Source organism: Maylandia zebra, linkage group LG15, assembly GCF_041146795.1.
Source record: "Maylandia zebra isolate NMK-2024a linkage group LG15, Mzebra_GT3a, whole genome shotgun sequence".
NCBI lineage: Eukaryota > Metazoa > Chordata > Actinopteri > Cichliformes > Cichlidae > Maylandia > Maylandia zebra.
Genome location: NC_135181.1, coordinates 17723614 through 17741844, shown reverse-complemented (window position 1 = coordinate 17741844; position 18231 = coordinate 17723614). Strand labels below are relative to the sequence as shown.

The following is an 18231-nucleotide window of genomic DNA, read 5'->3' as shown; positions in this document are numbered from 1 at the left end:
ATGACAGCGTGTCGTCCAGCAGCCTCTCAACCAGCTGACACAGAGAGAGTTCGATGTTTATTTGTTTTGGCTGAGCATTTGATTTATTGGTACTCTCAGAGTGTCTTGGTTCAATTCTCACAGAAGAATTTTTTTTAATTTTTTTTTTAAAGCTTCTCACCTTTTGAAGGACTCTGCTTGCTAAATGATTTATGGTGAAAGACTCCACTTTGGTCCCTTCGGTTGTGATTCATCTTTTTGAATGGTTTGTAGGTGAAACACCTTTTGCCCCCTTATTATAAAATGACTTAAATGTGATTTGAGAACCTGGTTGATCTATTCCGTTTTTTCCCTTACTTTTTGCTCTGTCTGTCTGTCTGTCTGTCTGCGTACGCATGCGCGCACACACAAACACTTTAAGAATTGATGCTCATATTAATCAGTATGTGGAAGTCCATGCGAGTAAAAAGCTCAGGTGTCAAACTGATCTAAACTCTCAATTTTCAAGAACTTTAATAATGACAATAAAGAAAATGTTAAGAGGAAAGGTATGTTTAAGGTCAAGGTAAATAATCATTATTTTTATAGTCTCTGATTACCTTCAGCTCTCACATTAGTCATCTTATGTTATGTCTCTTATATTTTCTTAACCTCTGTAGACAGGTGGGGACCAGGAGAGGAAACACAAGCTCCGACGTGGTGAATACTACTCCATTCAAACGTCTCTAATTGTAGCCGCCCTGAAGAAGATGCTACCCATCGGCCTTAACATGTGCACCCCAGGAGACCAGGAGCTCGTCTCTTTGGCCAAGATACGCTACAGCCTGGTGAGCTGACAAAATAGGACCTGGAACAAAGAATTTTAGATCACAGCATCTGTAGGGACGGCGTGCAGAGGTCCACATATACATGTCTGTTATGTTAGATCATAGATGACTTTAATGAAGTTGCAAGTCCAAAAAAATATGGAATACTATGAAGTGCAACTTGCTCTCATCACTGGTAGGTCTACAGGTAGAGTGTAGTCTGTGCATCCATCTTTAAGATGATGATAGATGGTCAGTCAGTTTGGTCTTTTTTTTCCCATCAGCACTGCAGTCATCATACTTTGACACTTTCTTTCATAGGTGCACTTCTCTCAGGCTGGTGTGCTTTCTTTTGCATTGCACAAATAATCTGATGTTTTAATTAAATGAAGAAATATTTTAATAACACCACATTGCATGTCCCTTCATAGAAAGACACAGATGATGAGGTGAAGGAGCATTTGCGTCAGAATCTCCATCTCCAGGACAAGGTAAGATTGGTTCCAGTAGATTAGGTAATAAAACTGTTGATTTCATGTGCTTTTTTTTATTAGTCTTTTTTTAAATGATTGATTTTGGTGTTGTAGTCTGATGACCCAGCGGTCCAGTGGCAGATGAACCTGTACAAAGATGTTGTGGTGAAGAGCGAGGAACCAGCAAACCCAGAGCATACAGTGGACAGAGTCCAGAGCATCTCTGCTGCAGTCTTCCATCTGGAGCAGGTAAAAACATATTGACTGTTCACTACCGGACATTGTCATGTTCTAGAATATTTAGTCATTTCAGTTTTTCAAATACCATTTTATTTCTTTGTGCAGCTAGCTTACTCACTGCTTTTGTCATTAACCTTCTGGACATTTTTTTCCCTATATTCTTTTACAATAAATTGAATTGTGGTTGTAGAATAATCCCAGTCTTAAAGGGTAGTTAAAAAGCTATGTGTAGCGTCCTTGTATAGTCACAAATGTCTACTATCCTCTTTTAGGTGGAGCAACCACTTAGGAATAAAAAGTGTGTGTGGCAGAAGCTGCTATCGAAACAGCGTAAACGTGCTGTAGTGGCTTGTTTCCGCATGGCTCCACTCTACAATTTACCCAGGTGAGTTAAAAAACAAACAAACACCTGCAACATTTCAGACAACGCAAAAAATGTCAATATCTAAATATTGGCATTCTCTATTTAAATAAACCAGTTAAGACATTGTCTTGTCTCAATCTAACCGTACATAACAAGCGATCACCAAATAGCCGTGGGAGGGTGGGCTCATTTTTCTTTTCTTGACTGTGTGCCCATGTAAAACCCCTCATCACCTCCCTAATGACATTCTCTCCTCTGTGTTGTTTTCTTGCATAACACTACCTCATCCTCCCTCAGATACAAAATTAATAATTACTTCCTGAATGGCTATCGGGAGGTTTGGCTGGAAAGGGCATTCAAAGCCTCCAGCTTTGACCGCCTGTTCTCCCTGCTGACGGTAAAGTGAAACTACGGGGTGAATGCTTCATCTGTTCAACCTCCCCCCTTCATCCACCAGGCTGTGGACCGATCTCTGCCTAGCAATCAACTGTCTCTGCACTGTTGATTCTGATTGGTCAGCTAGAATGAGCCTGAGAATTGAGTGAAACAAGCTTTATTGGAAAGTGGAAATGCACTGCAAGCCGCAGGCCTCTGTTTCATTTCAGGTGAACCCTAAAGGAAGCAATGAAGAAAGGAGAGAAGAAGAAAGGCAGAAAGAAATATATCAGTCTTGATTTTGTTAAGTTGATCAGCTGGTTTCCAACATTATGATTAGTTTCATTAAGATAAGAAAACAAAAACCCTCCTAAAGTGTGCATGCTCCTTTGACGAGGTAACTGCAGGTATTTTAGAGACCAAACATGACCAGTCAGAAGAGTCAGTGGATCCCACATTGACCAATCACCACCCTGCCTGAAATGCACTTCCTGTAATCCCTTCCTCCTCCCAACATCTCTCCTTCCTGTCTCCACCAAAAACTCACCAGAACCTACCCTAATGCCACTCTTACCTTCCCCTACCCCCCTTCATTCCTCCCCACCTCCCCCTCCTCAGGCATCGTGCTATCAACTTCTTCATCCCGGCCTATGAGAGACTTTGGATAGAGGCAGAGGAGTACTCCTTTGAGGAGAAGCTAGTTCAGGATCTGGCAGTAAGTACTGGGCTAGCCTTGGCCTCGCCCCATGTGCCCTGCGTTGGCACCCCTCTGCCAGTCCTGTCTGCCGAATGCTTCTTTAGCTCTGCACCTGTTGAGCCATGGGAGCGCCCCCGGGTGGGGACCTCGCCCAAAGCACCCAGGGTCCCCCGCTCTAGGCGCGCAAAACCCTTCAAACAGAGGTCCGTCAGGGGTCAGAGGCTGCATGATCAACTCAGGAGACACAGGGCCAGCTCCGGCACTCACAGCTCTAGAAAAGCAGGCTATGCCTTTCTGACAGCAGTGGTAAGGAGGGCCTTTCACTACAATAGGAGACTGTCACTAGCTGTTTGGCTGTCCGATCTGGATCCAACCCATCAGTTGTCGTTTTGCTGTACTCTGTAAGTCTGTAGTGTGAGTGTGAAGGTGAAATTCCAGTACTTTCTGTGGCCGTGACATCAGTGGCATGCTCGCGTAGTCATGTGAAGATCACATTTCATATTAGATCTTGCAGATGTGCAGCAAATTCATAAAAAAAAAAAGGTTTCTCGCTGATTAAAGCTTTAAATACATGATGATTAGATTATAATCTGTTCCTTTCGGACGATTATTAATTTATTGTCAGTTTTATTTGACCAAACTGTCAGATTAGTTTGGGCTCTCGAAGACTGTGTGGTTTTGACAGTCCCTCTTTGTTAGGCTCCTTTGCCGTCTGGATCATTCCCCATGTTCAAATTCATATCACCCAACGGCTTACTGCTTGCATCTGTTTGCTGCAACATGCATGCATTTGAAAACGTGTTCCAACTCTGTTGTTCAAGAGTCACTCTTAACGTCTTGTCCTATTCATGGATTACCAGGACCGAAAAAATCAAAATCATCTGCATGCTGGTACTAGGTGAATGTTAACAACTCATTTCAGTGTTTTGGACAAATGCGTGAAAGTGTCAGTGAGTTTGCAAAGATGTCAGTGAATCAAAGGTCTCGTGCATTGAGTAGTAAGCAGGTGCGATTTGAGCAGAGCTAATAGTTCACTCCTGTGCAGAAAACACCAATGAAGATTGTGGAGGAGGAGGAAGAGGAGGTGGCTGAGATCCAGCCCGACCCTCTCCACCAACTCATTCTGCACTTCAGCCACAATGCTCTGACAGAAAGAAGGTGAGATGGTTATGACTCTGCTTTTAAGCAATTAGCAAACTTTTTTTAATCACTTCCAGAGCACATATTACATATTTTGCCCCGTGGCCTGTTTTAATTTTTGTGTATCCAAGTTTGTGAGGTAGCTGCTGTGATAATTGTCTAACATTTAATCAATATCAATTTGTCCGTTTTGTGTACTTTAACCAGCAGAATATATGATATTAACACAACATGACTTTATTTTTTTCTCAGTCACTTGGAAGAAGATCCTTTGTATATTGCGTATGCAGACATGATGGCAAAGGTAGTGTTCTTTCAAATTTAATTCATCAATTATCAGCAAATGAAATCAAACCCTGAAGCGAGCCTTTGTGTTCTCAGAGCTGTGCAGAGGATGAGGAAGAAGAAGAGGAAGAAGGGAAAGAAAAGACATTCGAGGTACCCTGGTGGGGGCTTGTAGGAAAGGTGGTCAGTCTCCTTAAAATGTAGCTTTCCTCATTACTGTATGTGTGTGTTCGTCCCTCAGGAGAAGGAGATGGAAAAGCAGAAGATCCTTTATCAGCAGGCGAGGCTGCACGCTCGTGGCGCTGCTGAAATGGTGCTGCAGATGATCAGCTCCAGTAAAGGTAATGATCTGTTTCTTACTCAGCTACGCAGCTGATTTACTGTTGTGTCCGAAGCAGTGTTACAGCAGAAAATGGTTGCTCTTAATCCTCTGAGGTCTAAGTTGTCCTCCTTGTCTTCTCCATTTAAGTTTTTCATGCCTTATTTTTACCTGTTTGTGATCTGTAAAGCACTTTGTAACTATATTTAGAAAAGTGCGTGCTTGTATTTGTTTGTAGAGATTATGAATTACCTTAACTGGCTGCTTTTTGTTTTTTATCTTAAATTTTTGCTATCAGGTCGTCTGGGCCCCATGGTGACCTGCACCCTCAAACTGGGCATCTCCATCCTAAATGGAGGCAACGTGCAAGTTCAGCAGGTGAGGTCATTCTGCACTGTGTGTACATACCGCCAGTTTATGACTTTAATTTCCCATTTCATTTTTTTGACAAGACTGTAATGCTTTACTTCACCCATCGCAGAAAATGCTCAATTACTTGAAAGAAAAAAGAGATGCAGGCTTTTTCAAGAGTCTTTCAGGACTAATGCAGTCCTGCAGGTCGGTACTATGATATTATTCTTCCTGGAAACAAACGCATGATTCATATGCTCATATTTGATTTTGAGGTTCTTCTCCTAGTGTCCTGGACTTGAATGCATTTGAGAGACAGAACAAAGCAGAAGGACTCGGCATGGTGACAGAGGAAGGTTCTAGTAAGTGAAGTGGACTTTCATTAGATGCATTGTGTGACATCTACTTTGTTTTCTCTTTCAAACTCCATATTTGTGGACGGTTTCTCTTGAGGTTCTCAGAGTAGACGCCTGCTGCTGAAACACCTGATATTATCCTTGATTACACCCAACAGAAGATTATACCCTTCCCCACCCCTCAATGAACTAATGCTGAACCATGCCAACTTTAACATCAGCATCTATTGAAAGCTCTTAATTAATGCTAATTCATAGTTTCTGTATGGCCTTTGAAATCAAAATTTAATTGCTATGGATGTAAATTTTGATTAATAGAAATAGTTTGCTGCTTGTCAGTGTGGTGTCTTTAATGTCTTTTTTTGCAGTAATCAAAGTACAAGTAAATTACATTTGTATATATATTTTTGGACTTTATACAGTGGAAGATATGGGATTATATTGGGTTACTGTATGGGTTTCTTAATGAAGGTTAGGTTAAATAAAAATATTTAGTCTTAGAGGACATGGTCCAGCATTAAAACAAGACCTATCATCTCTCTCTAACTTCCAACAAAAGCACTCTTCACTTGATGCTTCTCACATCAAACGTCTGTTTGTTCATCATTCAGTTCTCTGCTAAACATTTCCACTGAGTTCTGTGTTTAACAGTTCACTGTTACTACTCGTGTCTGTTAACGTTACAAACTTTTCACCATGACTGAATTCTTATTTGGTCCTCATCTTATTAGATGGTACATAGAAATAACCCAGGCCTATGATTTTTATTTTTTTTCTTTCTCCCCATCAGAAAACAAATTTCTTTTTAATTGCATGTCTTTGTTTTTCACTAGTAGCTGATATATTCATATCTCTTGGTATTGTAACTCAATGTCCTCTCTTTTTGCTTATGTCTTCGTGTATTGTTCGTCTCCTTCCTGTCATTTTAAAAACCCATCGATGGCAGTCCACACTGAGCGGGGTAAATAGCAAATTTAGATCATGCTGATATGGCTATGCTTTCACCCTGAATGTCCCCTCCATATCTGTGGTCCATACTCCTTGCTTTATATGGTACCCAGCCCTGCCCTTCCCCAGATGCCTATAGGGAGACACTGTGCATGCCAACTGTTAGAGTACACAGAAAGTGGATCTTCAGAATCCACTGACTGTCCTTTTCTGTGATATTTGTTCCCATTCCCTTCATGTTAACATTTACTAATGCAAATCCTATTACTGATGCTCAAATATGTCAGTCTAAGGCTATCAGTGCCACTTCCAAAGGGTTTGACTTGAAGGTCTGTGGATCATTCCACAGCCTTAAAAAGCTTTGTCTTGCTTTCTACTTGGGGCCTATTTCACAAAGCTGGTTATGATACAGATGTTTAACTTTCACATGGTTTTATATGCTTAAAGAACTGTACTGTGCTCATTTCATATAGCTCTGTTGACTAGCTGATTTTTAAAGTAAATTAGGTAATCCCGTCGGTCCGCTCTTTGTCAGGCCCAGTCATGGCCTGCATGTGAAAGTTATCAGGCTTCCTCCAGCTTATGGAAATGTCCTAGTGTTTCACTGTTGTTTAAGGAAAGAGCATTTTTACAAAAAAAAAAAAAAAAAAGCACTTTGGATTCAGTTTTGAATCTGCAATCTAAAGGCCCCAGACTTCAAAATGTTTGGAACATGAAACCTGTCCTGCTTGCGTCATATTAATTGCTTTTGAGGGGAGATTCACATATTATTAGTATTATTGTTATTATTGTTATTATTCCTTCTCATGTTGAAATAAAAAGGTAATGCTTTATAATAAGGTTCTTGTATTAAGTGTTAGTTAATGTATAATAAGATGCTTGTAACTCCTGACAGAATGATTATTAACATTATGCAACCCAAATTAACCACCTTTTACAGTGTATGCGTTGTTTTTTTAAGTTAGCTTTTATTATTTTATGTCTAATTTATTAAGAACATAGTGGACAGAATGACAGAGCTATGAAAAGCATTATTAATAAGTTAATAATAATATATTTACTAACCTTGTAAGCCATTGTTCTCACATTAAATGCAACAGTTGCAAAGAAAACATAGTTGGCTATTAAGTTCATAGTTTATAATACATTATTATATGTTATTGTTTAGTATGCTATGTATATAACATCTTATTAACATCTTAAGAAGGACTTATAAGAGCCTTACTGCTGTTAACTAACACTTATTACAAGGACTGCAATATGAAGTGTTACCAGTAAGTATTGCAGAGTTTCAGCTGTGTTCACCAAAATATTTCCTCTCAAGGCTCCAAGGTGCTACAGAATGATGAGTTTACTAAAGATCTTTTCCGGTTTTTGCAACTTCTGTGCGAGGGCCACAATGGAGGTGAGGCCCTCTTTGAGTTTATTCCAAATTTCTATTCCAAATTTCATCGGAAACACAAGAGTTTGTTTGCACAAGTTTAGTTTATTGCACCGGTTTTACAAAAAAGCATCGAGGCGTTGAGAATATTTGTTCATCTTTCAGATTTCCAGAATTTTCTGAGAACCCAAACTGGAAACACAACCACAGTCAACATCATTATCAGCACTGTGGACTATCTGCTCCGTCTTCAGGTGATTAAAGCACAAAACTGAGGGCTGGATCCATCTTTAGTATGATCGTCACCATCTTTATTGCGTTTGTTTGACCTGTTTCTCACTGTGGTTCTCCTTCAGGAATCTATCAGTGACTTCTACTGGTACTACTCTGGCAAAGAAGTAATTGATGAAACTGGAAAGCGAAACTTTTCCAAAGCGTTATCTGTAGCAAAGCAGATATTTAACTCGCTGACTGAGTACATCCAGGTAAGATGCTGATCTCTCGCTCAGCACTGTTGAGTTTGTCAAGTCGGGATTAAAATATTTCATGATGTTTTTTTCTTCACTGTATTTTTTTCCTGCAGGGTCCATGTATTGGAAACCAGCAGAGTTTAGCACACAGCAGACTGTGGGATGCAGTGGTGGGCTTCTTGCATGTTTTCGCCAACATGCAGATGAAGCTGTCTCAGGTATGATGCAACTTGTACAATTGTAACAGGCTAATAGACTTTCTCATTTCTGTGAGGAGGTGCATCGCTAAGTAGAGCATTGCAGCCACAGCATGTAGTTTGTTTTGTAGCAGAAAACATGTCATTTCTTATTATGATACTTACATACAGTATGCCATAACACCAAACATTGAGTGCAAATGGCTAATTGCTTAAGACAAACCACTGAATGATAGTTGACCATGTACTTGTAGGATGCCAGTCAAATTGAGCTGCTGAAAGAACTGATGGACTTACAGAAAGACATGGTGGTCATGCTGCTGTCTCTGCTTGAGGGTAAGAGCCTGAAGTTTTAATGTAATTTTGGAGAAAATACCAAAAACAGAAAAAAATAATTGGGCTTTAAAGACTAAATACACATGTACAAAAAAAGTTGTCTTTTAAGTACATATGTCATTGTCTTTGTGTATGATTATAAAATGTGTGCCTTACTTCCCAGGTAATGTGGTTAATGGAACAATTGGAAAGCAGATGGTTGACACCCTGGTGGAGTCTTCCAGCAATGTGGAGATGATTCTCAAGTTCTTCGACATGTTCCTGAAATTGAAGGATCTCACGACCTCTGACAACTTCAAGGAGTATGACCCTGAGTGTAAAGGCATCATTTCTAAGAAGGAGTTCCAGAAGTCCATGGAGAGCCAGAAGCAGTACAGCCAGTCTGAGATCGAATTCTTGCTCTCGTGTGTAGAGGCGGACGAGAATGACATGTTCAACTACAAGGAGTTTGTGGAGCGGTTCCACGAGCCAGCCAAAGACATCGGTTTCAACGTGGCAGTCCTTTTGACCAACCTGTCTGAACACATGCCGCATGACTCCCGACTTGCCACTTTCTTAGATCTGGCTGAAAGTGTGCTTAGTTACTTTGAGCCTTACCTGGGTCGTATTGAAATCATGGGCAGCGCAAAGCGAATCGAGAGGGTTTACTTTGAGATCAGCGAGTCGAGCCGCGAGCAGTGGGAAAAGCCGCAGGTGAAAGAATCCAAGCGTCAGTTCATCTTTGACGTGGTGAACGAGGGCGGAGAGAGCGAGAAGATGGAGATGTTTGTGAATTTCTGCGAGGACACCATTTTTGAGATGCAGCTGGCCTCACAGATCTCTGAGCCAGAAGTGGTTGAACAGCCCGAAGAGGACGAAGAGGAAGATGGACACAGCATCCTGGAAGAGCTGACTGCAGAGGAAGAGCACGCCCTGGAGTCTGCCTCTGCCTTCACCACCGCATGTCGCTCAGTCAAGAGCAAGATTGCACATGTCCGCCAGATGTTTTCCATTAAAAACATGCGCAAGAAGTTGAAGAAACTCAAGAAGCTGAGCATCAAGGAGATAATCACAGGCTTCTTTGCCTTCTTCTGGATGCTGTTCACTGGGTTTTTTAAGGGTATCTACAGCCTCATCTTTGGTTTCTTCCACGTCATTTGGTCCTCCATGTTTGGTGGAGGTTTAGTCGAGGGAGCCAAGAACATAAAGGTGACGGACATCCTTGGAAACATGCCTGACCCGACTCAGTTCGGCATCCACGGAGATGTGATAGAGGGAGAGAAAGTGGAGGCTATAGAATCATTAGGAAACCTGGACATAGCGATGGCACCAACAGGGGACGTTGTAGAGGTTGACATGATGATGGAGATGCTGAACGCGCCTAAAAAAGAAGGAGGAAAACATGTGGAGCCAGGCCTGGGGGATGTTTGCGAGCTGAGTGCTGAGCCCTCCGCTGATCATAAGAAGGTCCATAGTCACAAACACAACTTAGATATCTGCCTTTAATTCCCCCTTCCATCCATCCTCTCATCTTATATAAATGTTTTTTTGTTTTTGTTCTTTGCAGAAAGCTGCTGCCAAGAAGGTTGAAACCCCTGAGAACGAACCAGAAAAAGCAGAGTGAGTAACACTAAGTGAAATTAAAAGTAATTGTCATCAAAATAAAATTAACTTTAAAGCAAATAAAAAATGATAAATACAGTACAGAGAACCAAGAGAAGGAGGATAAACCAAAGGAGGAGGAAGCTAAGGAGCCAGTGACAGAGGAGAAGCCCAAGACCAGGTCAAGTCAGCCTAAAGAGCCAGCACCTGCGTTCATGTCCAGTATTTTTGCAGTTCTGGATGTCTATCTGAACAAGACGCTGGTAAGTCATCATACTTGGTTTCATTCCTTATGCAGTTATCTCTAACATGTGGGCACACTTTGAAAGCTATCAATAGTTAGTCTTACTGTGAAACTTCTTTCCTCACAGAACTACCTGGCTCGTAACTTCTATAACCTCCGCTTCCTGGCGCTGTTTGTGTGTTTTGCCATCAACTTCATTCTGCTCTTCTACAAGGTAACTCAAGCGTTAAAGTTTCAGTCAAAGTGGAGCGCAGATTTTCCATAAAACTGAAAAGTGACAAAAGGTGACATGACATGAATATCACAAGTGAATTTGCGCTGCCACTTAAATAAGAAACACAAAACAAGGAAGTCTAAAACAAGTCATTAAAACTTTGACCAAAACTTTCATAAAAAAAGTCTGTTTAGACAGCCTTTAAAACAGCAACGTGTTGAGTGCTGTGTTGTAGCAGAGAGACATCAATCAATAACTCCTGAAAAGCTTCATATCGGTGGAGGCGTTCCCAATGATCATAGAAGTCAAAATGCAAAGATAAAGCTGGAAACATCTGGTAAAAATGTCCCGATATATTCATTATGTGAGTGTACAAGTTATTTTTTGCGCTTCAGGTCACTGGTGAAAGTGATGAAGAAACTGATGATGAAAACCGCTGGGGTGCTGACGAAGAGGATGACGAGAACACGTTCTTTGACATGGATGAGTTTGTGCTTCAGGAGAGCACCGGCTACATGTTACCAACGCTGCGCTTCTTGGCAATATTCCACACCGTCATCTCGCTCGTCTGCCTGGTCGGGTACTACTGCCTGAAGGTGGGGAATGCCTTTGTTTGGCTGAAAATGGTCACTTTCTAAAAGATGCAGTCTTACTGTCCCAGTGTTTTGATTTCAGGTTCCTTTGGTGGTTTTTAAGAGGGAGAAGGAAATTGCCAGAAAGCTTGAATTTGATGGGCTGTACATCACTGAGCAGCCATCTGACGATGATATCAAAGGCCAGTGGGATCGACTTGTAATCAACACCCCGTGAGTTTGTGGCCTTGTTAAAAATGTGGTTTGGATTTTGTTTGAAATTATCTCGTTTAAAAATAGTATATAAATATATGTTCATCTGGACGTAGCGTTTTCCAGATGAACAGAATCAGAGTCAGACTGTTACCTTTATAGCACACAAAGTGCTTTCTACTGTCTTCTTCACCCAGTTACATAAATATTCATACCAGGCTTTTATCTATCCCAAGCACTAAATTTTCCCACTCCGATAAACGCATTGGGTGCGACTTGGTTTTCAGTATTTTGCCTGAGGATGCTTTAACACATGGACTGGATGAACCGGAGATTGAGCCCAGATTGATTGATAAATAAACCAATTCCAGATGGATTTCTGATTCTCATTTATGTCTCCATTTGTTAATTGTCTGATCATTAAATATCTGATATTAGGGTTAAATATTAGACAATATTACAACAGGTGAACTGAGTCTCTGTTGTTCACTTTCCATTACAGATCCTTCCCAAACAACTACTGGGACAAATTTATCAAGCGCAAGGTGAGTGTGGAGGAATGAGATGACCATTTTCCTGGATTAATGTGGGATTAAACCTATTCTTAAATTGAAAACCTTTTCATGCTAGTTTTGAATGATTTTTTTTATTTTCTTCTTAGTTTGGGACTAGGCTTAATCTTCGATGTCAGGGAAGCTGGTTTGCAGGCTGTATTATATTCTAAGCTTGACCCTTTAGCGCGATTAGACTAATGTCGGTGTAGCTCACACTGAATATGGAAAAAACACATTTGTTTTTCTAAATTGCAAAATCCCCCGAGGGTACTTGTGTTTTAAGGGTGACTAGTGTCACTTTCTCTAAACTGAAATACTAGACAAACTCTCAAACACTTTAGACTTTCTTACCCACAGCTTGGAGTAATAGAAAGCCACTTTAAGCAAAAATACAGTTCATGATTTGTTGGGAGCTATTCGCCTGTTATTCTAAGATTGTTCCCCATCCCACCCACTGTCAGATGACTATGTATGTGTTGACTTTTAAATAAGATAAATAAAGATAGTTTTGAACTGTGAAACATGCAAAGCTGCCCTCGAAACAACTTAAGAATAAAATATGGAGCTGGAGGTGTAGGAAGAGCCTCTAATGGTGGTTGGCGAACAGCTTGTAGATACATTAACGCCACCCTCTGGTGGCAGTTGTGCATTACATTAGATACTACACAGTTAGTTGCATGCCATTCAGTTTTTGTTTTTTTTCATTGCTAGTTAAAGTTAACTAATGAACCTGTTCTCTCCTGTGCTCCTCTATATGTGCAGGTTATTAACAAATATGGTGATCTCTATGGAGCAGAACGCATTGCTGAGCTTTTAGGCCTAGATAAGAGCGCTTTGGACTTTGACCCCACAGTGGAAACTGTTGAGAAAGAAGCGTCCCTGGTATCCTGGTGAGAACACACCTCCCGTTTTCTTATTCCTCCTTCAGAGATGCGCATGCAGTAAACACATTTATGTATTACATTACGTGACTCCAATGTTGTAATAGAGTACAGTCAAGGAGGGTTTTTAAGACTCTCCTTGACTAGAGATGAACAATTTTGAAGAGATGCACCTGGTCGTTGGCAAGAACTGCCACAGAAACTACAAAACTGTACCTACTCTTATCTATCTCTATTAACATGACTTGACCAAGTACAAACTCAGTTTTTGTTGATGAGTTTAAATATATATGTAAACACAAACGCCTTTCACTTTGTCATCAACAGGCTGAGCTCCATTGATACAAAGTACCACATCTGGAAACTGGGCGTGGTCTTGACTGACAATGTAAGTTTAAGTCCACATAAAATCTACCATCAGTGTGATGTTCAAAAAGAGCCTCATAAAAAAATATTTACCTTTTCCTCCTCCAGTCTTTCCTGTATCTCATTTGGTACACCACCATGTCTATTTTTGGACACTTCAACAACTTCTTCTTTGCTGCTCATCTGCTGGACATCGCCATGGGATTCAAGACCCTTCGCACCATCCTGTCATCTGTTACTCACAATGGCAAGCAGGCAAGTAGTTTTACCAGCAGAGGGAGCCAGACTTCAAGGAAAAGCAACAATTGCACAATACAAGCGTTCTACTCGCTTGAACTCAAACAATGAAAGAAATGATTCCTGGTGCATTTTTGGCTCATCTTTAAAAAGTTTCAAAACTGTATAAAATGTATTTGTTTCAGCAAACAATCTTTGTCTGAGTCTATGATACATAACGGAGACCAAACAGGGATGAAAGAACTAGCATCGTGACTCATACTGAATATAAATATAATCAGATCATGAAAATAATACAAACAAGGAATGGCTCAGAAATCTGCTCCATGGAATATTAGATAAACAGTCATGAGAAATAAATAAAAAGACATAAAACAGTTAAGGACACAAGATTTTGCTTTTATTTTGAGGTTGTTGGAACATTCATGCAGATTTTTCAGGAATAGGCCATTCCTACTGACTCCAAAAGCTGTCAGGAGGTGCCTAAAAACTAACTGCTAAATGAGCAAAGAGATGGATGACAGTATAATGTTTTGGGTTTTTTTTGGTTTTTTATTGTTGCTGTTTGTCTCTTTACTTGATGTTCAACGAAGCCTTCTGCAGAACATGATGGTCTGATTCTGTCGGCTCATCAGCTCAGGCATTTAGTTGCCAAGGCTTGTTAGGGCTTCATCTTTGTCTAATGTAGGAAGACAGGGCACGACCCTATTAACACTATGAAATATGTCAGACTGGAGTTAAAGTTTGCTTCTTTTCAACAGTTTCGACAGTTGGACTGAATGACAGTATATAAAACAGATGGTATACATATGCAAAGCATCAACGGGGAAAGATGATGTGTGATGGCACAAACCTTGGGTCTTGCACTTCTGAAGGTCTTGAAAGTCTGAATACTGATGAAAGCTAAGAAAGTACTTTAGTGCAGAACTTTATTTGAAGAAAAAAAAAACCCCACAGTAGCATTGACACTTTTCTACAGTCTGACAGAAACTGCAAAAATTACTCTCAAAATTTACAGTCAAACAAAAAGGAAGGCCCCAATTGTGCCTCTGAGACGAGTCTGTCTCCTCTATTGTTGCCTCTAATCGTCACTGAGATTAAAAGAATTTCAGATAAAATGTATCCAATTAAAATGAGTCTCCTCTCCTTTCAGCTCGTGCTGACTGTGGGTTTGCTGGCTGTGGTCGTCTATCTCTACACCGTGGTGGCCTTCAACTTCTTCAGGAAGTTTTACAATAAGAGCGAGGATGAAGACGAGCCCGACATGAAGTGCGACGATATGATGACGGTATGTCTGACCACCTCCGGTGCCTATTCATGTGAAAGTGGCTGAAAATTGAAAAATACCTTTCTTTTGTGGTGAAAATGAAAGACTTCATTCCTTAGCAAGGACACATTTTGAGCTGAAAGAAAAAAAACATGGGGCTTTTAGTTTGAATGGTTGACTTGAACATGTTTGCCTCTTAGCCTTATTCAGGGTCCAGAGGTAGAAGGTGTCTATTGGACAGCATTTTCTTATCTTTTATAAATTATTTCCTAGTTAATGTTTCTACAAATGAAGCCTCTAAATAGAGTCTTTATACTGGAAGTACAGTAACAGCTTACAAGCGATTTTTCATAATCTTTTGTAAAACGTAGACCTTGATGACTCCTTTTTTTTAACCTTACTCTAATAGATGGCTCAGAACCTCCAGCTGCATCTCCAGTGACACTCAGTCTTCAGCCATGTTTTGTAGTTTGAAATATAGAATGAAAAAAGAGAAGTTTCCACTTTCATACTTCCCAGCCAACACTGAATGAGGTGTAGCTTCCTTTAATGCCTGTTTCCGCCCCTCTGTAGTGCTATATGTTCCACATGTACGTGGGTGTGAGAGCTGGAGGAGGTATTGGAGATGAGTTAGAGGACCCAGCTGGAGACCCATACGAGCTCTACCGCATCCTGTTCGACATCACCTTCTTCTTCTTTGTCATCGTCATCCTGCTGGCCATCATCCAGGGTGCGTGAAACTATTTCTCATTATCTGCGTTTAAGTTAAAAACCACACAGGTCTTTGTTTTCTTCTCATGCTCCTCTAACAGAGAATTGCACCTTTCTTCAGGTTTAATCATTGATGCCTTTGGTGAGCTGAGAGACCAACAGGAGCAGGTGAAAGAAGACATGGAGGTAAGACTCTGCTCTAGCCAAGCTGTCTGTTGCCAGCTATATTGTTGCTTCAGCAAGTGACAGTATTCCCTTCCTGCTTTATGTGAGTTAAGGAGCATGAACACAGGAAGCAATTTATTTGCCTCCATCGCTCTTTAGCTGATGGTTTTTGCAAACAGACCTTTGATACCTGTTTGTCCTCTAATGCTTTTACAACCCCATCATAACTTTAATGACCGGAATCCTGTGTTCTCATTGGTGGTTCAATTGTTTGTCTAAAAATAGAGAAAAGTTTAACTTGACTTTTAATCACCGGTGATTATTTCACCCATCGTTGCGTGAAGTTGACAAATATCATTGACTTTAAACAGTCTCTGGTCACTACACTGCTGGTGATGTAATAATCCTATAGTCAGTCAATCCAACTCGAATTGTTTTTGAGTGTTTTCTTCATTAGTTAGTTTATCCCCTTGTGCCACAGACTAACTTAATTGTCTAATTAATTGTCTATTCCTGTGAGCCACACTGTGCAGAGGAACAAAACTGGCACAAATAAATAAATGTGCTGATAAATTAACTGAGAATAAATATTACAAATAACTGCAGGCAATAATTAATTTAGGCATTTTTCTCCTATTTGTCTGTAATATAATGTTTTATTGCTCCAATTGTTTTATTCTCTCAGTTGTACGACACTTTGGTCAATACTTGTTGTTTTTAAATGTTGATAAGGTGACTTGACCAGAATGTATGGCAAACTTTTTTCTTGTTTTGCATCTATTTGCATTTGTTTCCATTTTAGCTTTCAATAATTCAAATTATTGTTCTTTTAACATATTTCACAAGAAAAAACTGATTAGCAGAAATCTACTTGGCAGGTTCAAATAGGATGATGACAGTCATCACTAATTTTCGATCCCCACTCATTTGTCTTCCAGACCAAATGTTTCATCTGTGGAATTGGGAATGATTACTTTGACCGGACGCCTCATGGCTTTGAAACTCACACCTTACAAGAGCACAACCTAGCCAACTACCTGTAAGTACAGAAATATGACCAAACGTAATGTGACTGAAGTTTTCCCCCTTTAACACTTGTGCCTCCTGTCTGCAGGTTCTTCCTGATGTATCTGATTAACAAGGATGAGACTGAGCATACGGGTCAGGTATGTGAGCGAACACCAGTCTGTAGTATTTGGTCATTTTAAACACGATATGCATAATCTGCCGTCTGTGACCAATCTCAAAAGAACAAAAGGAAAAACTGGAATGTAACAGACTCTAACTTCAGTAGGTTTACTTATGCAACATATCAAGTGGGTTGAAATGTTGCACAAGGTACAGCTTTGCTGGAGAAAGAAGCAATGCGTGGGCTTCCTTTGACTTCTGATATTAAGTTGTTATTGTTGTGCACCTGAGATTCAACTTGGTTTTCTGTTTGATGTTCGTGTACTTTTTCTTAAGATACAAATTTAGCAAAGAAATAGAAAGCTTGCAGTTGTTATTCCTTTAAGCTGCAAAGGACCGCATTCAGCTACTAGGAGTGAATAAGTCACAAAAACAGTGTAATCACTGACATGCCGTTGAGCTACATCCTTAATCTGTCTACTGACGGGATATATAGTTACTGCAGATGGGATGAAACTATTTCACAACATCATATATCATCATAGTATTAATGCAACTAAACAAGTGTTCTATCGTTTGCAGTCAGACCATCTGAAATTTGTGACACAAAGGGCCAGATTTACTATGCAAGGCTTATTACCATGATAGTGCAATTGCAAAAACGTAATGATGGGAAGGAAAAGTTCTGAGGCTAATCTGCTTACAAGCCACCGATTTATAAACAAGAATGCAGTCAGTCTATTCATGGGCCAAGAACAGACAGACCTGATGAGGGAGCATGAGCGAGTGACTAATGTGCTAACAAAAGTACTGCATAAACACAGACACGCGTTCCTCTCTTAAAAAAAAGAAATAAATAAATAAGACAAACTGAACGTCTTTCATATAAGGGCGAAATCTTCTGCCAGAAATTACTGCCGCCTGCGTTTGGTCCTGAGGTCTGAGACTCAGGTGGCGCACAGGATTCATCAAGAGGAGGGCTGCGTCATGATCCTGTTCTACTGTATAAAAATGTAATCTGCGTAACGGCCGATCTGCTGTTATAACAATGAACACAGACTATTTATTAGGTACACATTGATAGTACCAAGGTGGACCCTCCTTTGCCAACAGATTTTGTTCCATATTGACTTGATGGCATCAGCTACACGCCCGTGATATGAATCTCAAATTCTCAGTTCCGGATTAGATTGAGACCTGATAACATTAGAGGTCATTTCAGTACATTAGACTCACTGTTACATTCAAGAAATCAGCTCAAAATGATGTTGAGACATGGCATGATGTGCTGTTAGATAGCAGCCATTAGAAGACGAGTACACTGTGGTCAGTGACACATTGGGGGGGGCAGACATGGTTAACACTAATACTCTGGCATGCT

General features: G+C 40.3%; 1 protein-coding gene across 4 annotated transcripts in view; it reads left to right on the top strand.

Moving 5' to 3' along the window:
* The window catches only part of ryr3 (ryanodine receptor 3), a 113511-nt gene that overhangs the window by 93110 nt on the left and 2170 nt on the right, over positions 1-18231 (top strand). For 2 of the 4 annotated variants that reach the window (XM_012918971.5, XM_012918969.5), the window contains 33 exons: positions 639-806; positions 1217-1276; positions 1373-1507; positions 1771-1883; positions 2856-2952; positions 3980-4092; positions 4327-4378; positions 4456-4512; positions 4601-4700; positions 4977-5056; positions 5160-5236; positions 5318-5391; positions 6332-6346; positions 7658-7738; positions 7880-7968; positions 8071-8199; positions 8298-8402; positions 8636-8717; positions 8881-10163; positions 10264-10316; positions 10399-10561; positions 10670-10756; positions 11152-11352; positions 11432-11562; positions 12044-12086; positions 12858-12985; positions 13304-13364; positions 13451-13597; positions 14733-14867; positions 15420-15576; positions 15679-15743; positions 16661-16761; positions 16837-16888. In XM_012918971.5, coding sequence (XP_012774425.3) covers positions 639-806; positions 1217-1276; positions 1373-1507; positions 1771-1883; positions 2856-2952; positions 3980-4092; positions 4327-4378; positions 4456-4512; positions 4601-4700; positions 4977-5056; positions 5160-5236; positions 5318-5391; positions 6332-6346; positions 7658-7738; positions 7880-7968; positions 8071-8199; positions 8298-8402; positions 8636-8717; positions 8881-10163; positions 10264-10316; positions 10399-10561; positions 10670-10756; positions 11152-11352; positions 11432-11562; positions 12044-12086; positions 12858-12985; positions 13304-13364; positions 13451-13597; positions 14733-14867; positions 15420-15576; positions 15679-15743; positions 16661-16761; positions 16837-16888 — 4434 coding nt within the window. The remainder of the gene's footprint in view (positions 1-638; positions 807-1216; positions 1277-1372; positions 1508-1770; positions 1884-2855; positions 2953-3979; positions 4093-4326; positions 4379-4455; positions 4513-4600; positions 4701-4976; positions 5057-5159; positions 5237-5317; positions 5392-6331; positions 6347-7657; positions 7739-7879; positions 7969-8070; positions 8200-8297; positions 8403-8635; positions 8718-8880; positions 10164-10263; positions 10317-10398; positions 10562-10669; positions 10757-11151; positions 11353-11431; positions 11563-12043; positions 12087-12857; positions 12986-13303; positions 13365-13450; positions 13598-14732; positions 14868-15419; positions 15577-15678; positions 15744-16660; positions 16762-16836; positions 16889-18231) is intronic. The other 2 variants (XM_012918973.5, XM_012918970.5) reach the window with 1 other exon arrangement.